At 39.8% G+C, this 20,226-nt stretch overlaps 1 protein-coding gene across 1 annotated transcript; it reads right to left on the bottom strand.

Annotated features, from left to right (window-relative positions):
• Window positions 1-3,044: 3,044 nt before the first annotated feature.
• On the bottom strand, window positions 3,045-19,890 carry AHCTF1 (AT hook containing transcription factor 1). Its single transcript, XM_010076832.1, has 18 exons — window positions 19,837-19,890; window positions 18,904-19,050; window positions 18,429-18,616; window positions 18,113-18,257; window positions 17,889-18,020; window positions 16,793-16,940; window positions 16,556-16,706; window positions 15,943-16,077; window positions 15,231-15,426; window positions 14,048-14,245; window positions 12,365-12,791; window positions 10,480-10,582; window positions 9,634-9,740; window positions 8,797-8,981; window positions 5,549-7,388; window positions 4,689-4,822; window positions 4,125-4,231; window positions 3,045-3,515 (listed from the first exon to the last, which is right to left on the bottom strand). The coding sequence occupies exons 1-18, from the start codon at window positions 19,888-19,890 to the stop codon at window positions 3,323-3,325; spliced, it is 4,590 nt and encodes a 1,529-aa protein (XP_010075134.1). The 3' UTR covers window positions 3,045-3,322.
• Window positions 19,891-20,226: the final 336 nt, after the last annotated feature.

Genomic DNA, 20,226 nt, shown 5'->3' with positions numbered 1-20,226 from the left:
AAAATTGCTAACTTTGTTCTTAACCCCCTTTTCTCTTCAAAACGGAGCAACAAGAAGAAAGGAGAAAGAAGACGACTACTATAAGGGATAAAACAACCTGGCCAGTGCTACAGCAGAGCAGCCAGGTAGCTCAAGCAGCAAAAAGATGCTGTTAGGTCCAGATAGCACCCACACACATCAGCCAACATGCGTCACATTAAGAGGGTATAAAGGATGATTTTCAAATCACAATAAGCAAACAAATCAATGTACACAGAAAGCTCAGATTTGGTAATACTGAAACAAAGTGAGTTCATGACCTTTTCGTTGAAAATTTCCAGCATAACTGGAAGTAATCTGTGAAGATGAGAAGTAACTAGAAGGTAAAATGTATTTGAAAAAAACCCACAAACTTATTGGGGTGTCATCCCACTGTAAAAATCATGCAGGGTACATGGATCAAGCCTTCCCTTCATCCCAACCCATTACATAAGCTTAATTCATGCAGTTAGTGATCAGATCCATACTGGTTCATCTGAACTCTGTTTCTTCTCCAGCATTTCTTTAACCTGCCCTTACGTGCATAATCCTTATTGCTGTCTAGGTAGACGCCATCATAAGTTTCAATAAATCATTTTAGTTATGAAGTTATTAAGCTTCTAGACAGCATTGTAGAAAATACAAGAAGTGCAAAGGTCAATTTTTGATAGCTAGGCAGGGTGACTCAACCAGTACTTATTTTCAAGGCTATTTTAAGAAAGGAAAAGCCTGTATTTCTGATTTCTGAAAGAACAGCTGTGGCCATATACATTACCTGTGTAAGGGTACGTGTAATGTGAAGGCATCTGCTACGTTACGCTTGTCAGATCGTATGAGGGTCCCAGTGCCAGCAATGGGTGGGACCACAGGTCATGGGGTGAGTGAGTTAAGCACCAGCAACCGAAGCCAGGTCACAGGGGACACAGACCATGTGTCTGCCGTGTCAGCAAGCAGGGTGGTGAGGGTCTCGGGGCCAGCAGCTGGACTGGGGACCACCGTCATGAGGCACATGTGTCCAGGGTGCCAGCAAGTGGAGGGTGGCTGTATTTTCCCCTAGCCGCTTCATTATAAACCCACCCTTGAGTTGCCATCTTGACGCCCTTAGCTGGCTTTTCCTTTTCTCAGGCTCTAAATAAAAATTCCCAGGACTGGTTTTGCTTCCATTTCCTTCTATGTCCTTCAACTTTCTGAAACCCCATTCCTTGTTACACATTATGTTTACACTAATATTCTTTTTGAACTGCTCCCTGGGGAAACTGGTTGGCACCCAAGAACTATGCACTGAATCCAAGTGACTGAAAAAAAAATGAAGGAAAACATTTTAACATATAATCAGATTAAGACTCCTTAGACTATTACAGAACTTTAGGAAGTTATTAGATCTCATGACAATTTTCTTGTTATTACTATCATTTTATTTTTCTTCCAAAGCACTGACAAATTAGGATAATTCAGTTGAGCTAGTTATAAAATATAGAAGCTAAAAATCACTACAAATTATTAATAAAATTAGCTAATATGCTTTAACTGATTTTCATACCAAAAGATATACTGTAAGTATAAATGACAGAAGGATGTTAAACCCTATGAAGCAAACTTCACTAGCATCTCATCAGTCAATTCTATTTGATGAGGAATTGGAGCTTTTTTATAAATAATCCCGAGCACTACACAAAACATATATACAGATTTGACATCCGTTTTCTATTCCTGTTTTGAGCTATTCGCTGCATTTCTGTGCAATGTGAAGTTAAAAAAATATTGCTAGGACTTCCCCCCATTCCACTTTGACCATATTTGTATTGTAGTTCAAGTACAAAATATTCAGAGCAAATAATTACTAACCTGACTGAGAAGTCTCACTCACACTACCACCTTCACACTGTCAATATTTGGCATACTTTTTAATCTTTCATTCAGTCATGAATACTCCCAAGGAGAAAACTATCCAAGTGCATGCAACTGCTGCCCTAGAACAACCTGTTCGGAGATAGAAAAATCATGGCCCCAGAAGAAAGTTCTTTTTCAAGCTTAGTCTGTTATTAATACATTCATCCATTAGGTACAAGACATTAGTGAACCAATAAATTATTTCTGAGAGTAACTGTAGAAGTTTTCACTAATTGAAAAGTTTAATGTCAGGTTCCACCATTCTGTAGTCTTCAAAAATTGCATCCATATATAAATTAACATACATAAAAATAATCCATTGTCTAAAAGACTGCACATCAAAATAGTACTTCCATGTGTGCTTTAAAAAGAATAGGTTTTTGAATTTATTTTTACAAATTGAAGCTTTAGAGGGACATTTACTCCATCACCCAAGATTATTAATGAAATAATTATTCAAAAATATGGTTTGTAACTAAGATTTCTGTACAGTTTTGTACCTTTTTCAGACTATTACGTTAGGTCTACCATCAGGTTTTCAGTTCTGTGATATGCAGGCTTCAAATATTGCAGAATATGTTTACAGACAACAATTACTTCAGTTATAGTAGCATTCTACTTAACCTTAAGAAAATAATTTTGGCTCAAATTTCAAAGTACATGGGTAATACCCCTTCAAATTTGATATGCTATTGTAAGCATCATACCTGCTATACAGTTGCTTTTGCTGACAACAAATTGTAAAAAATAGCAAAACATCTGAGGTGTGATCTAGTTTTATGAACTAAGGAGCAGCTTTCCCAAAGTTTAAAACAAACACAAAAAAATATTGCACGGTTTAAAATACAATTGTTTACATTCCGACTTCAGTACAGTACAACTTAACCGTGAACGTACGGATTTACCAGTTTGTATTGTGAGTCTCATTGTCTGTGCCAGAAGGTCCAACATCACTTACAAAATTTAAACTAGGATCTTTTAAATGTTAAATTCTTACAGGAATTCTAAGCAACTTTTAAAAAGCTTTTTGCCTCATTTTTGAGGGTCAGCAACTCTTGCAAACCAACACTAAGATTTCTGAGCAATACAGGCCATTCCACCCGCTATTCCCTCAAAAAGCTATCAGACAGTAAGCATATTGTGAAGTAGATATTTTTATTTGACATTCCTAAAATAAGCTGTATTTACATATTATATAAATGTATGAAGTCTTAATATAAAATAGAAAACTGCATTGACTGAGGAAAACACACTCCACATGGAGTTACTTATTGAAGACCTTTGTTTATGAAATTTTACAATAATTTATATAAATTATCTCTTCTAAATCAGATGGTTAGTTGTCTTTTTACTAATCCACACAATTTTGATGACTTTACAAACTGTGGTGTACATTATAAAATTAAAAAAACAGTTACAGCATCTTCCGGCGCACAACAGGCTTTGGAAAATTAGACAGTCTTTTTTTGTTCTTTCGTAGAATCTTCTCTGCTGCCTCTGCGGTTTCTTTCTCTTTGCTTTTTGTTCCATCCACTGGAGTTCCAAAAGGAGAGATTAATTTTATTTCCACTGGTGGAGGTGACCAAGAACCTTCTTTTCTTGGGGTTCTGAAAAATATTTTTTTTATTACCAACAGTATTTAGTAGAGGAAAAAATCCCCATGCAATTACAAAATCAATGCCAAAGAATTATTTATGGACTTCTTTGACAATAGGATCCAGGCAGAAAAAGTACATAAATAAGCTTCCTTTGGCTTTCATTCCTTGCCAGACTGTCCCAACATTCTCAGACACCATTCATATGAGCTTTTACAGCCCCCTACCCCAGCTTTTAAGAGGCAAATGTCCTCCAGAAAACATCTCCAGAAACAAGAAGTTCTCTTTACTCCTTGACTGACCCCCTCCTGCCTTGTATGGAGAGCTAAAGACTGGAAGAGTGTGCTTTCCTAAGGTGGAATAAGGCAATATAAGAGCACGTCATCATTGCAAAGAGTAGCACCCACGTGCCCTTTGCTGTCCCCTCCCTCTTCCGTTTCCCTGGGAAAACTAAACGCTTCAGCAGCGGAAAAGGTGCCTATGAGACCAGCAAGCTGGACAGGCTCCTGAAGTCAGAGCAGGACCGCACAGCCCAGTGAGGGAGAGGAAATCAGGGGGCTAACAGCTGAGCCATAACCACAATAAAAGAATGCAAACAAGCGTTGAAAAAGAATGTCATACTTGCTTGCTTTCTTCAATTTTGATTTTGCAGTTCTGCCTCTCTTCGGTTTTTGCTTTCCCACAGACTCTGTGGATTTGGTATCCTCCTCCTCTTTTGCTGGAAGCTCCTATGTTAAGGCAACAAAAAAGTTCCTCATGCACAAGTTCTTACACTTCTACAGAACACAAAAGAATGCTGCTTTCATGAAGAAGTCATGCCAAAGTTATGTCCAAAAGCATTACAGTTTCTCTCTGCAAAAACAAAGCTTCCACCACAAATCATTGTGCCACGCTAAAATACAAATTCTGAAATTAACAGATAACACACCAAGTAAGTTTAAAGAAAGCCAGTGTGCCTTCTGTTAAAGGCAAAGCAATACCTACTAATTCTTGACTTACACAGATTCAAGATTGATTTTTGTCACTAGTTTTCATGAAGGAGAAAAAAAATAAATTGTTTAGCTGATGAATGTAAAGCTCTCTTGAGAAATGCTCTCAAGGAAGAAGGCAAGGCATTGCAACTGGTTTGGAAAAGCAGCACAGAGCAAAAATCAAAAACATGAGACAACGAGAGTTTCTACTTACTGGTTCTTTCACAGTGTGGGAAATGCTAGATACATTTTTTCTCCTTGACCTCAAAAGAGGCGGTGAAAAGACAAATTGAGAAGACAAGTCCGGGTCCAAATCCTTAAGCTCCACAGGTTGGTCTGCTTTTCCAGCTAAAATGACAATGTATTGTTAACATGCACATACATTGTACACGAAGGGCCAGTGACATTAAGTTACAGCTGGTAATCAAGAGCACAGTAGCTTCCTGACACAAAAGGTCCAATAAGGTTTAAAAACACTCAGGTGGAGGCATTTTTCCCCTGGTAACTGCCTCTTGGGATGCATTATTTTACAGTAAATTACTTTCATAATCCAAGATATGCTCAAGAGGCATCAACAATCAAAAAAAATTCTTATCATGTACTCTAATAAAAGAAACCTATGCACAGTAACTCCACTAGCAAAGTATATGCCCATGAAAACCAATCACATAATTAAACAGCTGTATAGTTTGTTGCAAGATGCAGCTCGTTCCAAGTTAAAAACTGAACAGAATTTGGACGCATTCTCCTTTATTTCTCTATTGAGGGACAGGATGGCAATCACATATTAAAAGCTACCCTCCAGTTTTCGAAACTGATGAAAATTAAGCTCATGACAAAAATTCACCTTAAATTTAATTTCACTCTATTAACATCAGCCGCTTCATCTGTTTCCACAACAACTACCCAGCCAGCCATGTAGAGTTCAGAAAAAAGATTAATTGCCTCCTTCCAAATCTTTTACTTTCCATAGTTAGATTCTTCACAATACTTAAAGACATCCTAGCAGCCTGGTTTTTTTGGTTTACAGAAGAGCAATATGCCCTATTTTGCATTTATATATAGTGCACCTACCTTTGAAATTTTTTGTCAGCTTTGCGAGAGGAGGAGAGAAAAGGAAGGAATCATTTTCCTCAATAGACAGTTTCTGATGCAGGGCAGTTTTGCAGGATCTGGTTCTTGTAATTCGTTCAGTTAAAGTTCTTGATGTTTCATCACGGCCAGATGGGTTTATGTCTTCAAGCAGCAAAGGACTGCCACCAGGTCCTTGGGGCAAAGCCTCCTCCCCTGTGCTCTCCTCCAACACTGATTGTTTCTTTCTGCCCCGATACCCTGTCCTTACTCTAGGCCTGGGTGTTGTTGATGCCTCATCTGGCTGTGAAGGTGTTTGCTTGGAGGTATCATCTCCTTCTTCTGGTTTAGCATGAACTCTTCTTGTTCTTTTCCTAGGAGTATCGAGGATTTCCATGTTCCCCCCTGAATGCATGCCTGCCTGAGTAGAGGTAGATTCTGTGTCTGCCAAGAGATTTTGTTCCCCCTTCCTAGCACTTCTTCTAGGAGTGACAGGGAGCTTAAATTCTGTTTGAGGAAGCGATGATTTAGACAGATCAAGGTCCACATTTTCTGAAACTTCTGCTGAACTCATCTTTCTTCTTCTGCCTCTTTTAGCTGGCACAGGTGAAAGTAGTTGGTCACTAGGCTGCACCTCTGGCTCCTTGACAGTCGTTTCAGCACACTGTAAATTACTGCTTTTCACTCTTCTTGCACTTCTACTAGGACTGACTGCCATTTTTGTCTTATGGTCAGTGTCAATCTGGCCAGTTTCTTGATCTCCTGATGAACTTTTTCGTCCTCTAGTTCTTTTGGAAGTAGCAGAAGCAATAATGCTACCTTCAGCAAAAGACATTTCCTCATTCACCTCTTCCAAGAGTTCAGAGACAGCTTCCTTTGCTCTCCTTAATCCCCTTCTTGGAGTACCGGCTATGGACTGCGTACTGATGGCCAGTGTTTGTCCATCAGAATGGCTACTTTCTGCGTTTTCTAAATTGGTTGGTTTAGGCTTCCTGCCTCTCCTAGGAGTAACAGGCATCACAGGGATCTCCTCATCTTCAGCCTTTCCTGCTGCTTGAACACTGGAAGTCTCAGATGCTGCTTTGGCTCGCCTGGTACTTCTCCTCGGAGACAGTCCAAAAAGAACTGGATTGTCCGTCTTCAGCAGCTGCTGATCGCCTGCTGATGGAATAACTAGACTTCTACTCAGTTGCCCCCTTCTGCGTGTTCTAGGAGTGATGACGTTCTCTACCTGATGACTATTGGTTTCATCCTCCACTCCTTCTGGCACACTTGTTAAGGGACCTTTTGCCTTCCGGAATCTGGTTACCTTTTTACCTATGGTTTCATGAATAGATTGTTCCACAACTTCAGATGTAAATTCTTTACTTCTTGTGTCTTTGATCACATCCAGTAAGTTCTCAGCAATAGCTACCTTAATGGGTTCAGGCACGTATGGGAGAGCCTCTACAATATTTTGGGATTCCCGATCACTAGTTACAGTGGATACTGAGTTTGTAACATGTTCTTGGGTTTCAGCATTTCCTAAACTGTTCGCAGCTTTTTCCTCTGCTGTTGTGCCAGCCGGGTTAGAAGCAGCTACCAACACAGGGCCTCCCATCTCCCCTTCACCTTCTTCTCCTTCCAAGACTAAAGTAAAATTACTCTGAGATTCAAAAAGCTCTCCATCCTCCGCAGCTGCATCACATTCACCATGGTTGTTATCAGGCAGATCACATGCAAACTGTTGCTCTATAGTATCACAGCTGTACTGAAGATTGCCTGACGGATGTAGTTCACTGCTTGGTGATGCTTCAGGTGCTGCTTCTTCGCTTTGGGCTTTAACCACACTGCCTTCAATAACCTAAAGTTAAAACATGTCTGTTAATGCATTATTAATCACCAAACAGACTAACTTCAGACTGAGATAGGTGAAACTGAGGGCAGTGAAATGCTGCTTTTCCTTTCAGACCACCACTGAATGTAAAGTTAGAAGCATACAATGTACTCTCTACTACAGATAGAAGTTTACGCATTTAAAGCACAGAGAAGAGAGTATTCTGTGTATGCACTCACATGCTCCATTTCTGATACTTCTGTTCATGACTAACGATCGACCATCACCCATGAACAAAGGGAGCAGCTTTACCAAACAAGCTGCACACACAGCTGGCAGTAATCATCACATTGCTGTACTTTCTGGACTGGCTACAAATTCACACAGAGGGACCGACTCCCCATCTAACAGGGTAAAGTAGAATTACGTCCCTCAGGTTTAAAGTTACAGTCATGACAGCTGTGACTGCAACACTTAGTCAAGCTGGCCGGGTATCACACCCAACCACTCAACACTGCACTTTAAGCAATCACTTGGATTGCAGGAGACAATATATGCATTCTAAATAGCTCCATCTCATGGTTTGTGGTTCCCTGTACTGAGCAATTACAAAAAGCAGAAAAACTTTCACTGTATTGCAACATGAATGACTGCAGAAGCTTTGTGACCATCTTGTGTACCTGCTCCCTTCTTCCCATCACAAATTTTCCATTTATTCCCATAAGTGATTTCTGTATTCCCAAGTCTACAGTCATGTTCTCCACAGTGCTGGCCCAAATCCCAAAGCCAAGATGAGTTGAGTAAGTGACTGACTGCCTATTTCACTTCATCTGAAATCCGGGAGACTGAAAAGCGTTTTCTGTTACTTAAGACCAATCTATTTCTAGTATGCCTGCCTTGCGGTTTGGATTTCACTCTAACTGTTACGAAATCCTGTAAATATAATCCTGCAGCAAATGGACAGGATACTCTACATGGTACTTAGAGGACAGCCACAGTGAATCCAAATAACTCATCAGCCCCAGAAGTAACAACGTGGGCAAAGACCTGGGACAACTGAAGCATCTCTAGTTCTAATTTTCAGACCATGTGAACAACCTGTTAACATTTGTATTTTACAATGTTTAGATGTTAAAAAAATGTGGGTTTACAAAAAAAAAAATTAAGTAGCTGGAAATATCTTGACACTGAAATGAACTCATCATTGGGAATTCTGTTTATGTTAATAAGGAACAAATAGCAAAGGATCTCAGCACGTTGAAGTTCCAGTAAACCAAAGGAATACGTGGTTATTTCTAAAAATAGTTGAGGCTTTTTTTTTTTTTCTATAGAAACTGAGATGTTTTTGTGTGTCTTCTAATTGTCACAGACAGGACCGTCCCCAATTTGCAAAGTGTTTTCCATTTTGTAGAAAATGGGAAAACAGTTCACTTACGTTCACTTCCTCAGTTTTAGGAAGACTGTTGGAAACAGTTCGTTCTTCCTGTAGAAAAGGAAGATTTTCTTCAGCCTCAGCTGCTTCCCGGTTATGTTCTTTAGGTAAATCCACACACTTCCCCTGCAGGTCATTTTCTGAATGAGTACCAACCACATTCTTGCTGCCAAGGATACTTCTCACAGCTGGAAGAGATTTATATAATTTTATCTTAACTGCTACATAAACGACACAGGTTTAAGCAACTGGAAATAATGGAGGGAGCAGGACCCAGAAAGACAGTTCTCTATCCTCCCACATATACTGGGCTTTCTCCAAAAACCAGAAGCCAGAACTATCTACCTGGTAAAGGAGGCAGCCCCACAACAAAAAGGACAAAGAAAAAAGAAAATAAAATTATAAAAAGAGAAAGGGAAAATCAGCTGGCAAGTCCATAGAGAAAAAGATCAGAGGAAAGGGTGGCTGGAAAGGCACACGGACAGCTAGTTTTTCTTCCCAGCCTGAATACCAAGGATGCATCATCTTTTAAAACAGCAACATGCCCTACCACACAAATTAGTGGTGGTGTACGGCATTAAAATAAATACTGATCTCTCCCTCTAATATTTTAAATTCTACCAGTTTTCTCCATATCTTGATCAAGAACAGGAACGTTCGCTAGGCATTTCCTACACAGACTTTACTTGAGGAGGATATTCTCTCTACAGTTTAATGAAAGTTAGTAGTAACATGCTACTGCTCCTTCAGTTGCAGACTCCTGTAGTGGTCTGGCAAACTGCCCATTATACTTCAGGAGTTCAGCTACCTTAACTCACATCTCCAACACACTGTACGTACAGTCACTGCGTGCCTCTGAGCATTCAGAAAGCTGTGCACTTGTTACAGCTGGCATGGCTTTATCTTCTGATGAAGAGGACATTTTGGACTCCTGGCGGATTGTTTCACTTCGGGAAGAGAAAGAGAGAAATTCAGCATAATGTGTCAAAACATACCTTGAAGAGCTTTACAAATTACTTTCTCAATGTCAAACCTTCCAGCTTCAATACAGAAAAAATTACGAAGAGCAAGGAAGTTCCGTACCAACATATCTACATTCAATGTGTGACTCATTTTATGCAATGAATCAAGTTCTTAACATTCTTCCCAGCTATCTAACCCTAGCTAATAACATAACAACAGAGTTGTATTAAAGAATCATCTGTTATTTGTCCTCTGTAGAAAGAGTGCAACTGCTGTATGGGAGGTTTAGAACAAATGAAAAAAAGGTTGTACCAAATGTAACTTACCACAAACCCCAAAATAAACCCACTAAATCTACAGAATCTCAGTTGTAACTTTCCACTACACAATTTTCAGCCAAAAGCAGGGCTTATGTTCACAGGATCTGCTTAGCAGCCCTCACACTATCAGGAGGTTCATAGCGCCTGCTGAGTGAAGTCTTCCCCACCGTACCTCAGGCTCTGCAGTGATTTAAGAGAAAAGGCTCACACTGACAGCTAGTCATTCTGACTTAGATTCATGCCAAATTAGTTCTGTTCACAGACAGAAAGGAATAGAAAAGCCGTTTGATTTAAGAACACAGGACAGAACCAATACCAGGTCACAACCATCGTTTTCAAACACAGGAAAGCCAGCAGTTGCATGTTGTGTGCACACAAAGATCTATCTATTTTATCAACTTACCTTTCACTGTCAGTCCCAAAAGCAGCAGCTTCAGCAGCTTTAAACACCAATCCACCATCCTCTGGTAAGGTAAGACATCCAGTGTTTGATTCTTCCACAACTCCTACAAACACAGACAGGTGGATGACTTCCCTCTTGCACTTCACATCCTTTCTTTTTAAATGCTCATAGGATTTTAAAGCGAGCCTTTATGCATTTCACCCAGGACAGTGATCTAACAAAATAGTGCTACCAAGACTTTAAGTGCACAGAAGCCCTGAATTCTTCTTTCCAGTAAAACCACACGTCCAATGCATAATTTCCATCACAAAAACAAAAATACCTTTGATGGTCTCTTTACAAACTAAAGCCGATACGTTACTGACCTAATCCATAAAAACTTCAGAAAACATCCCTCCTTCTTAAAACTGGGTAGCAAGTTTTCTTCTTTCTCTTTGGATACTTATTCCAGCAATACTTCTTTCCTTCCTTGACACCATTTCCCCTCTTCTACAAGAATGCATCTAGGGTTTTGTTCTTTTCTCTAGTGATTGACTGGTGGTGTTGAAACCCAACTGCTTGCTAACCTGTTTTGATCTCAATAGGTTCCATTTTAGAAACATCCTCCTTTTTTAAATCTTTCTTTCTTTCTTTCTTTCTACTGTCAGCTTCCTCCAGATCCAGCAATTACCTTTGCAGGCGCTGTGCAGGACTGGGAGAATTTTGCTAGCTCTGGACAAACAAGAGCTATACTGACTGCCCTCTAATGCTTCCCAAGTACTGAGATTATACAGAAACATTTGTACCACATCCCAGCAATGACACAAGTTTCTTTGTAAGATTATTCTTTAACAATTAGCACCTTATTATTCTTAATGAAAAGCACCGTTAGCATAGGACAGGCAAATGTTTTGACCTGTCTTCTAGAAACAGATCTGGAGAACCCCTTTTACCCATGTGCATGGGGTCTGTATCTGGGCGCTAATGTTACTTAAAAAGAGAAGGAGCTGAGGAACCTCAACAGCAGCAAGCACTCTCCAGTATCCTCTGGAATCATCTCAGATTTAGGACTGAATCGAGATGCATATGATGCTCTGGTACTGGAGAACACACTCACTGCTACAAACTGTTTCAAGACCTCAGACACAGAACTCTGACACTTACATGCGTGTCCCAGGAACAGCAAACTTTTGTATAAAAAGAGCTGAATAGACTCAGCTCTGTATGGCAAATACTGACTGTAGCTGTGCTTGTACATCTCCCTCTTCATCACTGCTCACCACCTAGTGAGCTACATCTCCTCTAACCTGCCGGCACACCTGCTCAGATGAACACATCCTTAGCAGATGGACTGCCCTGAATGAGTTGAATTGAGCTGAATTACCAAAGACCAACCGAAATAGGTTTGGAAAAGGTTGCACAAGCTGTTGAGCCAGCAAAAGGAGCAAGCATGGCTGTAATCAAAAGCAGATATATAAGCAGACTCACTTCCAGAGCACTAATGAGGTGGTTAAAAAAAATTTAAAAAAATAAAACCAAATCTACCTAATCAAAGCCATACGCTAAACTTGCTGTAAAAAAAACGCACCCTACAGAAGTACCCCTAAAACATAACCAGAAGCCTAAGTTTTTAACTTGTATCCCTCTCAAAACTCCCACGAATGACTGCTGCCCCTCAGATGCAATTACATACAAGAAATGCCAGGCAAAGGCAGTATAAATTCGTAATGTCAAGGATACCTAAAAAAGGACTCAGAATACAGTGGCAACTTTAAAATCCCAGCACAAGGAAGCCCCTAGGACACTTGTGAACACTCATCATTAACTGTTGCATTCATCAGAAATTTAACCTTTTGAAGACATTTGAAAAATTCAGAAACTTAGGTTATCGTAGGATGAGACACACCAGCTTCTTTTCTGGGTTCCGACAAATCCAGTTGTTCCATCTGGAAAGGTTTGTCTCCAGCTGTTTCACTGTCTTTGTCCTTCTCCAATTCTTGAAAATCGTCAATTTCATGAGTGGAAGAAATAGCTGGTTTAGCAGCTATGAAGATGATATCATCTTCAAAATCGCCAGGTGAGTTTGCATCATGATACTCCAAAGTAGTTTGGTCGGACCTGTCAGAGAAGTTACTTTCTTTGCTGACACCCATTTTCTCCAAATCGTTTCCAGCTATGCTTTCTGAAGACTCTCCCATTTCAGCACCATCGTCCTCAGGACTGCTCTGAGTGAACAGAGCTGGTTTATCTCTACTTTCAGACCAAAAGTCTTCCCCCACTCCATGATGATGCTCAGATGAAGCTCCAGACAGTGCTTTATCATCTTCTGTTACCTTTTAAAAAAAAAAAAAATCACGATCAATAACATGCATATGCTTTTTGTCAAAGCAAGACAAAAAACCCCCCAAACATCTACTGATACTTGTAAGTTTTACAAGTGTCACCATAAGCAAGGCACTACAAAGTCCATTCTCATTCTAGCATTAGCTTAGCTTTTAAAGCTGAGTGTAAAACTTAATCACACTTTTGACTGCTTATTGAGTTTCCAAGACTTTGGAGAATTAAGATGAAGTGAGCCTCTACGTGCGTGCTTATACTGTCATCTCAAGGCTGTTCACTGGGTTCACTACTGTGTTTTCAAGAACAGGGAGCTTTACAAACTAAAAATCATACCTCAAAATTTCTTTTTTTAGGCTTTTCAATGTGTATGAACTACTAAACTATCTTAGTGTTCACTATGGCTGTAGCATGGAACAAGTAAATTAATCTGGCCACACTGCATTATTAATAAGAACTTCCTATTGAGGAGCTCTTTAAAACAGGCAATAGAAGGTATAGTAAAAACATATTAGGACAATTTGTTAGTACATGTACAGAAAACTCTAACATGTAGACACTAGCACATGCCCCCGTTCCGCCCCTGATTTTTAGTACGTTACTAGGGCAAGGGCATGATGAGCTGAATCAGGTAATCCAACTGACAGAACAAAAGCCAAACTAGAAGGGGGCAACTTTCAGGTGGACCAACATGATTTGACAACTGTACGAATGCTACCCCTGGTGCAAGGCAAGAAGCAACACCAAGAACTTTGGGGCTAGAGAACAGACAACAATATAGGCCTCTTCATCATGAGTCTCTTTTTAGTATCATTTAAGTAAACCAGCCTTGCAAAAAGAGACGGAAAGTAAATTCAGCTCACCGCTTTTGTCACTTTCAAAGATGTTTAATTCACAAAACTTACCAAGCCCAAACAACTGGCTCAGTCTACATGCCTTACCTTCCTGCCATACCACCATTGAAAAGGTAGAGCGGGAAGCTGAACTAGCCATTTGGAACAACCACAGCTCCTAGCAACACGTGAGCAAAAACTGCCCAGGTCCCTGGTATTGATCATGAATATGTTCCTGCAGGCACATCTTCTTACAGAAGGTCTAACATCACCTTTTTTGGACCCAATTCAAGTCTGCCATTTGGATTTGCCATTCCACTTCTCCATAGAAGGAGTTTTGGCTAACTTCACAAAATCTAAATCAAATCACGATCTATAAACCTTTAACTGTAAAAATCACTACCTACAGCCTAACTTACCCCAACAGTCCATTCTGCATTCGGGTTCTCTTCCCTGAAAGATATTCTAGCTTCCTTTGCTCGCAGAGGAGGAGTGGCTGATCGTCCTGGAGATGCAGAGGGAGTTGCTAGGGGTGTGGTGCGAAGGCTGGATCTGAGAATAGACTGAGGAGTAAACCCAGGAAAACCAGAAGCAGATGTGGCCATAACTTTAGCTCTCTATGAAAATAAATAAAAACACAAAATAAAAGCAGTTAGATTGTCAAAACAGAAGACTGCACTTGTCAAATGTATTAGTTTAAATTACAAACTGAGTTTGTACCAGCAGAGAGAACAAACTTTAGCCTCTCCACTGCTCTTTCACTATTAATTAATCAATCAATCCATGCACTAGACTAAATTATGTGACACTGCTGTAAGAACACTGACACATCTTCATCTAGAAGCATGCCGGTCTTCTTACCTCAGCTCAAAAAAATATGATTTTACAATACTGAAAGTGTTTTAAAAGAGGAAAATGAAACTATCTTAATGCTATGGACAATACTTAGTAACAAGAAAAACATGGTAATTCACAGAGACCACAGTTGTTTAGTTCAGGTAGGCAAAGGCCAAAAGAACAGCACCAAGAAGATCTGGCAGATGTTATTTCCTTGCATGGGAAGAGAATGATGGCACTGAAAGGAAATACAGTTCAACACAAACAATTAATAACTAAAATTGCTGCCAAAAGACATCACTGACTTTGACAGAGACTGACATCACTGAACTGACGTCACTTAGTTGTCATTCACTTCACTGCATTAAGAAACTGAAGCATATTCTTGCTTGTAGGTATGCAAGCTAAACTATTCAGAGCTAGTGTACTAGTTAACTTCAAGAATTAAATAGTTAAGCGACAAATTGCACCTCTAAGAATCCAGGGATATCAAAAAATCGAGTTTTAACTTACTTGGTTCCATGCAATAAACACAAGTGTATTTCACGAAGCTATGGGACAACATGCATACTGCAGTTAACTTAGAACTAAAATTTCCCTCTTTGAGACTGGTCCCAGCGTACTGCTGCCAAAAGGACTGCATATACAATAACCACCTGCATCCTGAAAAAATTCCACGGATTAAATACTTAGGTGGTTTGGTTTTGAACGAAGCTTACAGGCTTTTGGTATGGTTGCTTGTTAGTGTTTTTTGAAAATACAAACCTTAACCACAAGAGGAGTCTCTAGTAAATTCAGCTCTGATGCTCCTGAGAAATTCTTTTCTAAGATGGAACCATGTGTGTTGGATTTCAATGGGCTAGATGCCATGAATGAAGTAGAATCTCTGCATGGTGACCACCAGCTTCCACCCTGTGCTGCAGAACAGGAAGGAACAGGACGAACCACCGAATCCAGCAATCTGTTAAGACACACAATTTAAAACATGAACATAACTAAATAAATGAAATACATCGTGCTGCATTCAAGAAAGCTGAGATGATACATAGCAAAAACCTTCAAAGAAAAAGAAACACGGGTGAACCCTTTGTTGGGGTGATGTATCAGGCCCATGAACAACTTCCAGGCATTTGCTTTTTTTTAAGTGTTTCTTTACATCTTTCTTTACATCTCCATTTCTTTTACATCTCCTACTTCATTTCCTGAATCACTGCCTCCGAGGCAAGAGTAATCCAATTTTCAGTTGCACAAGTGATGTCGTTCTCATGTCAAAAGAAAATTCATCTACCTTCCAATGCTGGGACCACTTCGAATTCTTCACTTCGCTGCATCCCTAAGTTGACCTTTTCTTTAACAGGTACAAAACTAAATGCAAACAGAACACTTTGCAAGTGCAGAAGGTGCACGCACACACACACACACACACACATGAGAAGCAACACCTTTTTAAAATATTCATTCTGTAGATCTACCATACCTAGAAGATTTTTGTGAGAATGTTGTAACTGGTGATCCAACAAATGCATGGCGCACCACTGCATCAGGGACAGGACGTGTTATGACCGGTTGTTCTGTAACTCTAGGATTAGAATTAAAAGGAAAATGTAATGGACTTTCATTCTCCTAAAGCCCAAACATCTCAGAATTCCGATTTCTTTGACCATACCACCTGTAGGAAAATCACCTGTCAAGTACTAGCTGCTTTTCTGCTATTTATAATCCTACTTGCTTCTAAGTAAAAAAGGCAGAAACAAGGCAGAAGCTGCTCAGGAAGCGGTAAAAGACTACTTATTGATCACACAATCAAGTCTATCCAAATCTGTACACCAAGAGCTCGACGGTAATCGCAGCTTTAGGTTCAGCTATCTCATATTCTGCAAACACGTTCTCATAGCAGAAAAACTCTCTCTCCAAATATTGCTTACAATGAACTGGTTCTTAAATGTTCTCTATTTTATGTGCAAAAAAGTCAAACAAAGCTTTATGCAGGTCACCATCCCTGCACAACACTAACATAATTCAAATGGGTTATTTTCTCTTTCTCTCCAAACATATCGCTCAAGATTAAACTTGGTTAAAAGCCTGCTTACCTGTCATGCTGTGAGAAACAGGTTTTTTGCTCATATCCTACCCATACTTCTCCAATTTTTGACAATACATGACTGATGAAAGTTGCCCTTGTATGGACATTTCCTGCAGGAGCTTGTTTTGTTACTGCCGATAATGGCCTTGGTCTTGCAACTGTAAAGCAAGATGGAAAAAACATCAGCCCTGTGCCATCAAAGTGATGGTTAGTTGTCCATTATACTTCCCCCACTAAAAATTACCTTCTCTTAAGACTGATGAAGGCAAGTGGTAAGGCTTAGCCCTCTCTACAGCCAGCTTCCTTTGAACTCTAGGAAGGATCTTGCCATATTGGTCTAATATAGAATTTCTGGCCACTGCTCTCTCTCTCCAGCGAGGGTCACGATCACTCTGATGAATGTAAAACGTAAAGCAGAAAGGTAACTAATTACAGGAAGGTCGTTGCACAGAACGATCTGTGCTATTTCTAATTACTGCATAAATTTCCTCTACAGATACAGGAAAATGCATCCACTTGCACAGAACAGCAGCAAGTTCTACCCATCAGCACACACCAATTTCACTGTGTATTTTCAGCAAAGCGGAAGGAAGACTGGAATAATAACAGAACCTACAACTTTCAGTTACACAGTTCGGGCACTCTGCAGAACCTCCTGCTCATACACTGGCTATCACCTGCAACTTTCAAATGGCTCACACACTAGCAGGCTTTCCCTTTTTTTTCCCGAGACACCAGTGTCCGAGATGACTGACTATACAGGGCAACTGCAAATTACCTCGGACAAAAGGATGTGAATATTCAAAAGAGGAAGAAAAAGCTACCTACACACACCTTCTGGCTGCATAAAAGTGTCTCACAGATCCATAACAGAAGTTGACGTAACACCAAATTTAATCTGGCTAAGGAAATAAAGGACATGAAAAAAACCAACCCACCACACAAATCTTAGCTGTGGATTGGCAACCAGACTGCTCTCGGCTAGGAAAATAAGCAAGATACAAGAGATGACGTAACAACCTCCTCTTCATTCCACAGAAAGGAGTGACACAACCAACCTTCAATAGTCTAACCCATACCTAACACACCTATCTCAAGAACTGAATGACAGGATTGTCTGATAGAAAAGGTATAGATCTATTCCTCAGGTGCAAACAAACTACTTGAAGTGGAGACACCAACAGTCTGTAACATTTCATTTATAACCTCTCGGAGGAGCGTTGGAGGAGTGAAGTATCTTGTACAACCTTTAGGTTCAGCGCTAACTTAAGGTGTAGGAACGTACTCCTACTATTTCAAACAACAGTACAAAAAGCAAATCAGGGCTTTTTTATGCTTACCATAAGATTAACCTTCATCGACTGATTCAGCTCTAGTGCTGGGATATAGCTGGAACGCTGGAGGTGGTGGACTAAAAGAAACTCAAGGTTTTGAACACCAGCACTGGCCTGTAAAAACTTCTCCAAACATTCCTATGAGAAATGAATATTAAAAAAATTATTATGAGTCTGACTCTTCTCTTTTCCAAGACACAATTAGGATTTTTTTTCTTGTCCACACTTACCTGTTCAGTGTCTGTGAAAGGTAGCTTCAGTAAGTCTTCCATTAGTCCCATCTCCTGACAGATTTCACACATGTGTTTTAACAGCTCTTCGATGTTTAACTTAGTGGTATGTTGCCGTACCAGACCCCAAGCCTCTACCATGCACCTGCAATTCATTTTTTTGAGATGTAAAGGAATATGAATAGTATAAGCACAAAGATGCCCCAAAACTATGGTATTCAGAGTTGAAAGGACATTTAAGGGATCATGGTTTGTATTATTTGGTCTCTGCCTTTCCCAAGAGTTGAATGCCAAAATGCCGGCAAAATTTCTTTACCTGTTGGACAACAGCACAGTGAGGAAAAGCCACACTTCAGCACTGCTTGACACCGAGGGCTTCATCATCTGCAGGTACCTCAGGGCTTGCCTATGCTCTCCTTGGCACATGAGGGACTGAATAATTCTCCTGTGTTGCCAGGAAGCAGTTTTGATTGTAGCTGGATGAAAGAGCAGGGCCAGTGAATTCTGTAGAAGTTAAGTTAGAGATCGGGTTTACTAACATATACACATATGCATGCATTAAGGTTAATTTCTTCTTTGTCTTAATATTAATTTCATCTCAAAGCAGTTAAAATCTCAAATCAGTTAAAATCTCAAATCAGAATTTATTGCTTAAGATGTCGAGTAGTTTTACAAAAAAGCTTCTAGTGTTTTATCACCCGTTATTTAGCTAAGCACTAATTTTTAACATGATTTTGGAGATTACAGTTTTCTACTGCAGTGTCTGTCTGACTAACTTGTAACATACTTACTTCAAAATCATTGTGATCTAGAAGCCAAAAACCTTGAATAAGTTTAACAAGACCCCAAGGAATAGCGAAGGCAGTTGGGAAGGAGTCAATTGAAGTTTCTGTTTTATTCGGAGAGGAATGCATGATATCTAGCAGCAAATAAATGGTCTGGTATCAAGTACCCAGTTAAGGCTAATAAACTCCTAAGACCAAGAGTTTATCACATGACATTTAGAAAACCACAATGAGACAGGAATATAAAAGCGGTAGGAAGCGGAAAACACGCGTGTACTAGTCTCACCATTTTAAGCTATTGTAACCTCAAGACAGTCAGGTCCTAACCACAAAATGGCATTTAGAAAACGAATAATCTGGAAGAAATACCCTCCGATACCTGGAAGGCATTCAAAAAGGTGAACTTCAGGTATTTAAATCCTTCAGCTATACACTCAGGCTCGCTTTCTAGTCAGTGGAGCTACCAGCCGGACACTGAAAACGTTTGAACATCCAATGCTGAATTATTACAGCAAACAAATCCTACAGTTGTCTGTTTTTTTTTCCTCATTTCTGGAGTACATAAACCAATGTAAACTACAGTGTCCTTACAATACAACTTAGCTCTGAATGATTAAAGCTGCATTTAAAGGCACCTGTGGATCCCTCATTGGGAGTGTCACTTTCTCTTGCCAACATCCCTTTTTAGGGACAGATTCTAAGAAGACAGCTCTGGGGTGCCACCATTTTTCAACCCTTTGCTCTCTAGGCTCCCCTCTTGGGTCAGGCAGCAAACAACAAAAGCAATTCTGTGCTTTTCAGCAGATGAACAATTAAGTTTCTGCCCAGTGACTTTTCTCTTCTGCCTCTTTATACTTCTGTGTGCCTGCACTTTTAACAGAACAAAAGCAAGCACTGTTCGCTGTGCTGGAGTGGATGGTTTCAGCAAAACTCGGGTACCGGTAAACCACTGTTAGAAATCCTTTTGCTCTGGAGCAGCACATTCTGCTCCATCGTTCTAGGAAGCAGACATTTGCTACAAATATGGGTGCTTTGAAAAACTAAAATTGTGCTAATTTGTGAGGAAAATTAATGGAGGTTTTTATCTTTAATAATTCTTAGTAGACCTGTTTGCTCATATCAGAAAAGAGTTTGCAAAAAAAGATTAAAAAAACATACAAACTCCACAGCACAAAGAAATAAAACAATGCTTCTGTCTATGACTTAATTCTAAATGAAATGTTTCCTCTCGCATTGTGTTTGAAGCATGAATTGAAAATTGTCACTAAACGCGTAGGTGACACCACTGAAGAGCATTTATGTGCATGTACTGAAGGTGCAACACAAAGA

The sequence above is a fragment of the Pterocles gutturalis genome, unplaced genomic scaffold, assembly GCF_000699245.1.
Source record: "Pterocles gutturalis isolate BGI_N339 unplaced genomic scaffold, ASM69924v1 scaffold6008, whole genome shotgun sequence".
Taxonomy (NCBI): domain Eukaryota; kingdom Metazoa; phylum Chordata; class Aves; order Pterocliformes; family Pteroclidae; genus Pterocles; species Pterocles gutturalis.
Note: the sequence above shows the minus strand (reverse complement) of the source record. Positions and strands in the feature narration are given on the sequence as shown.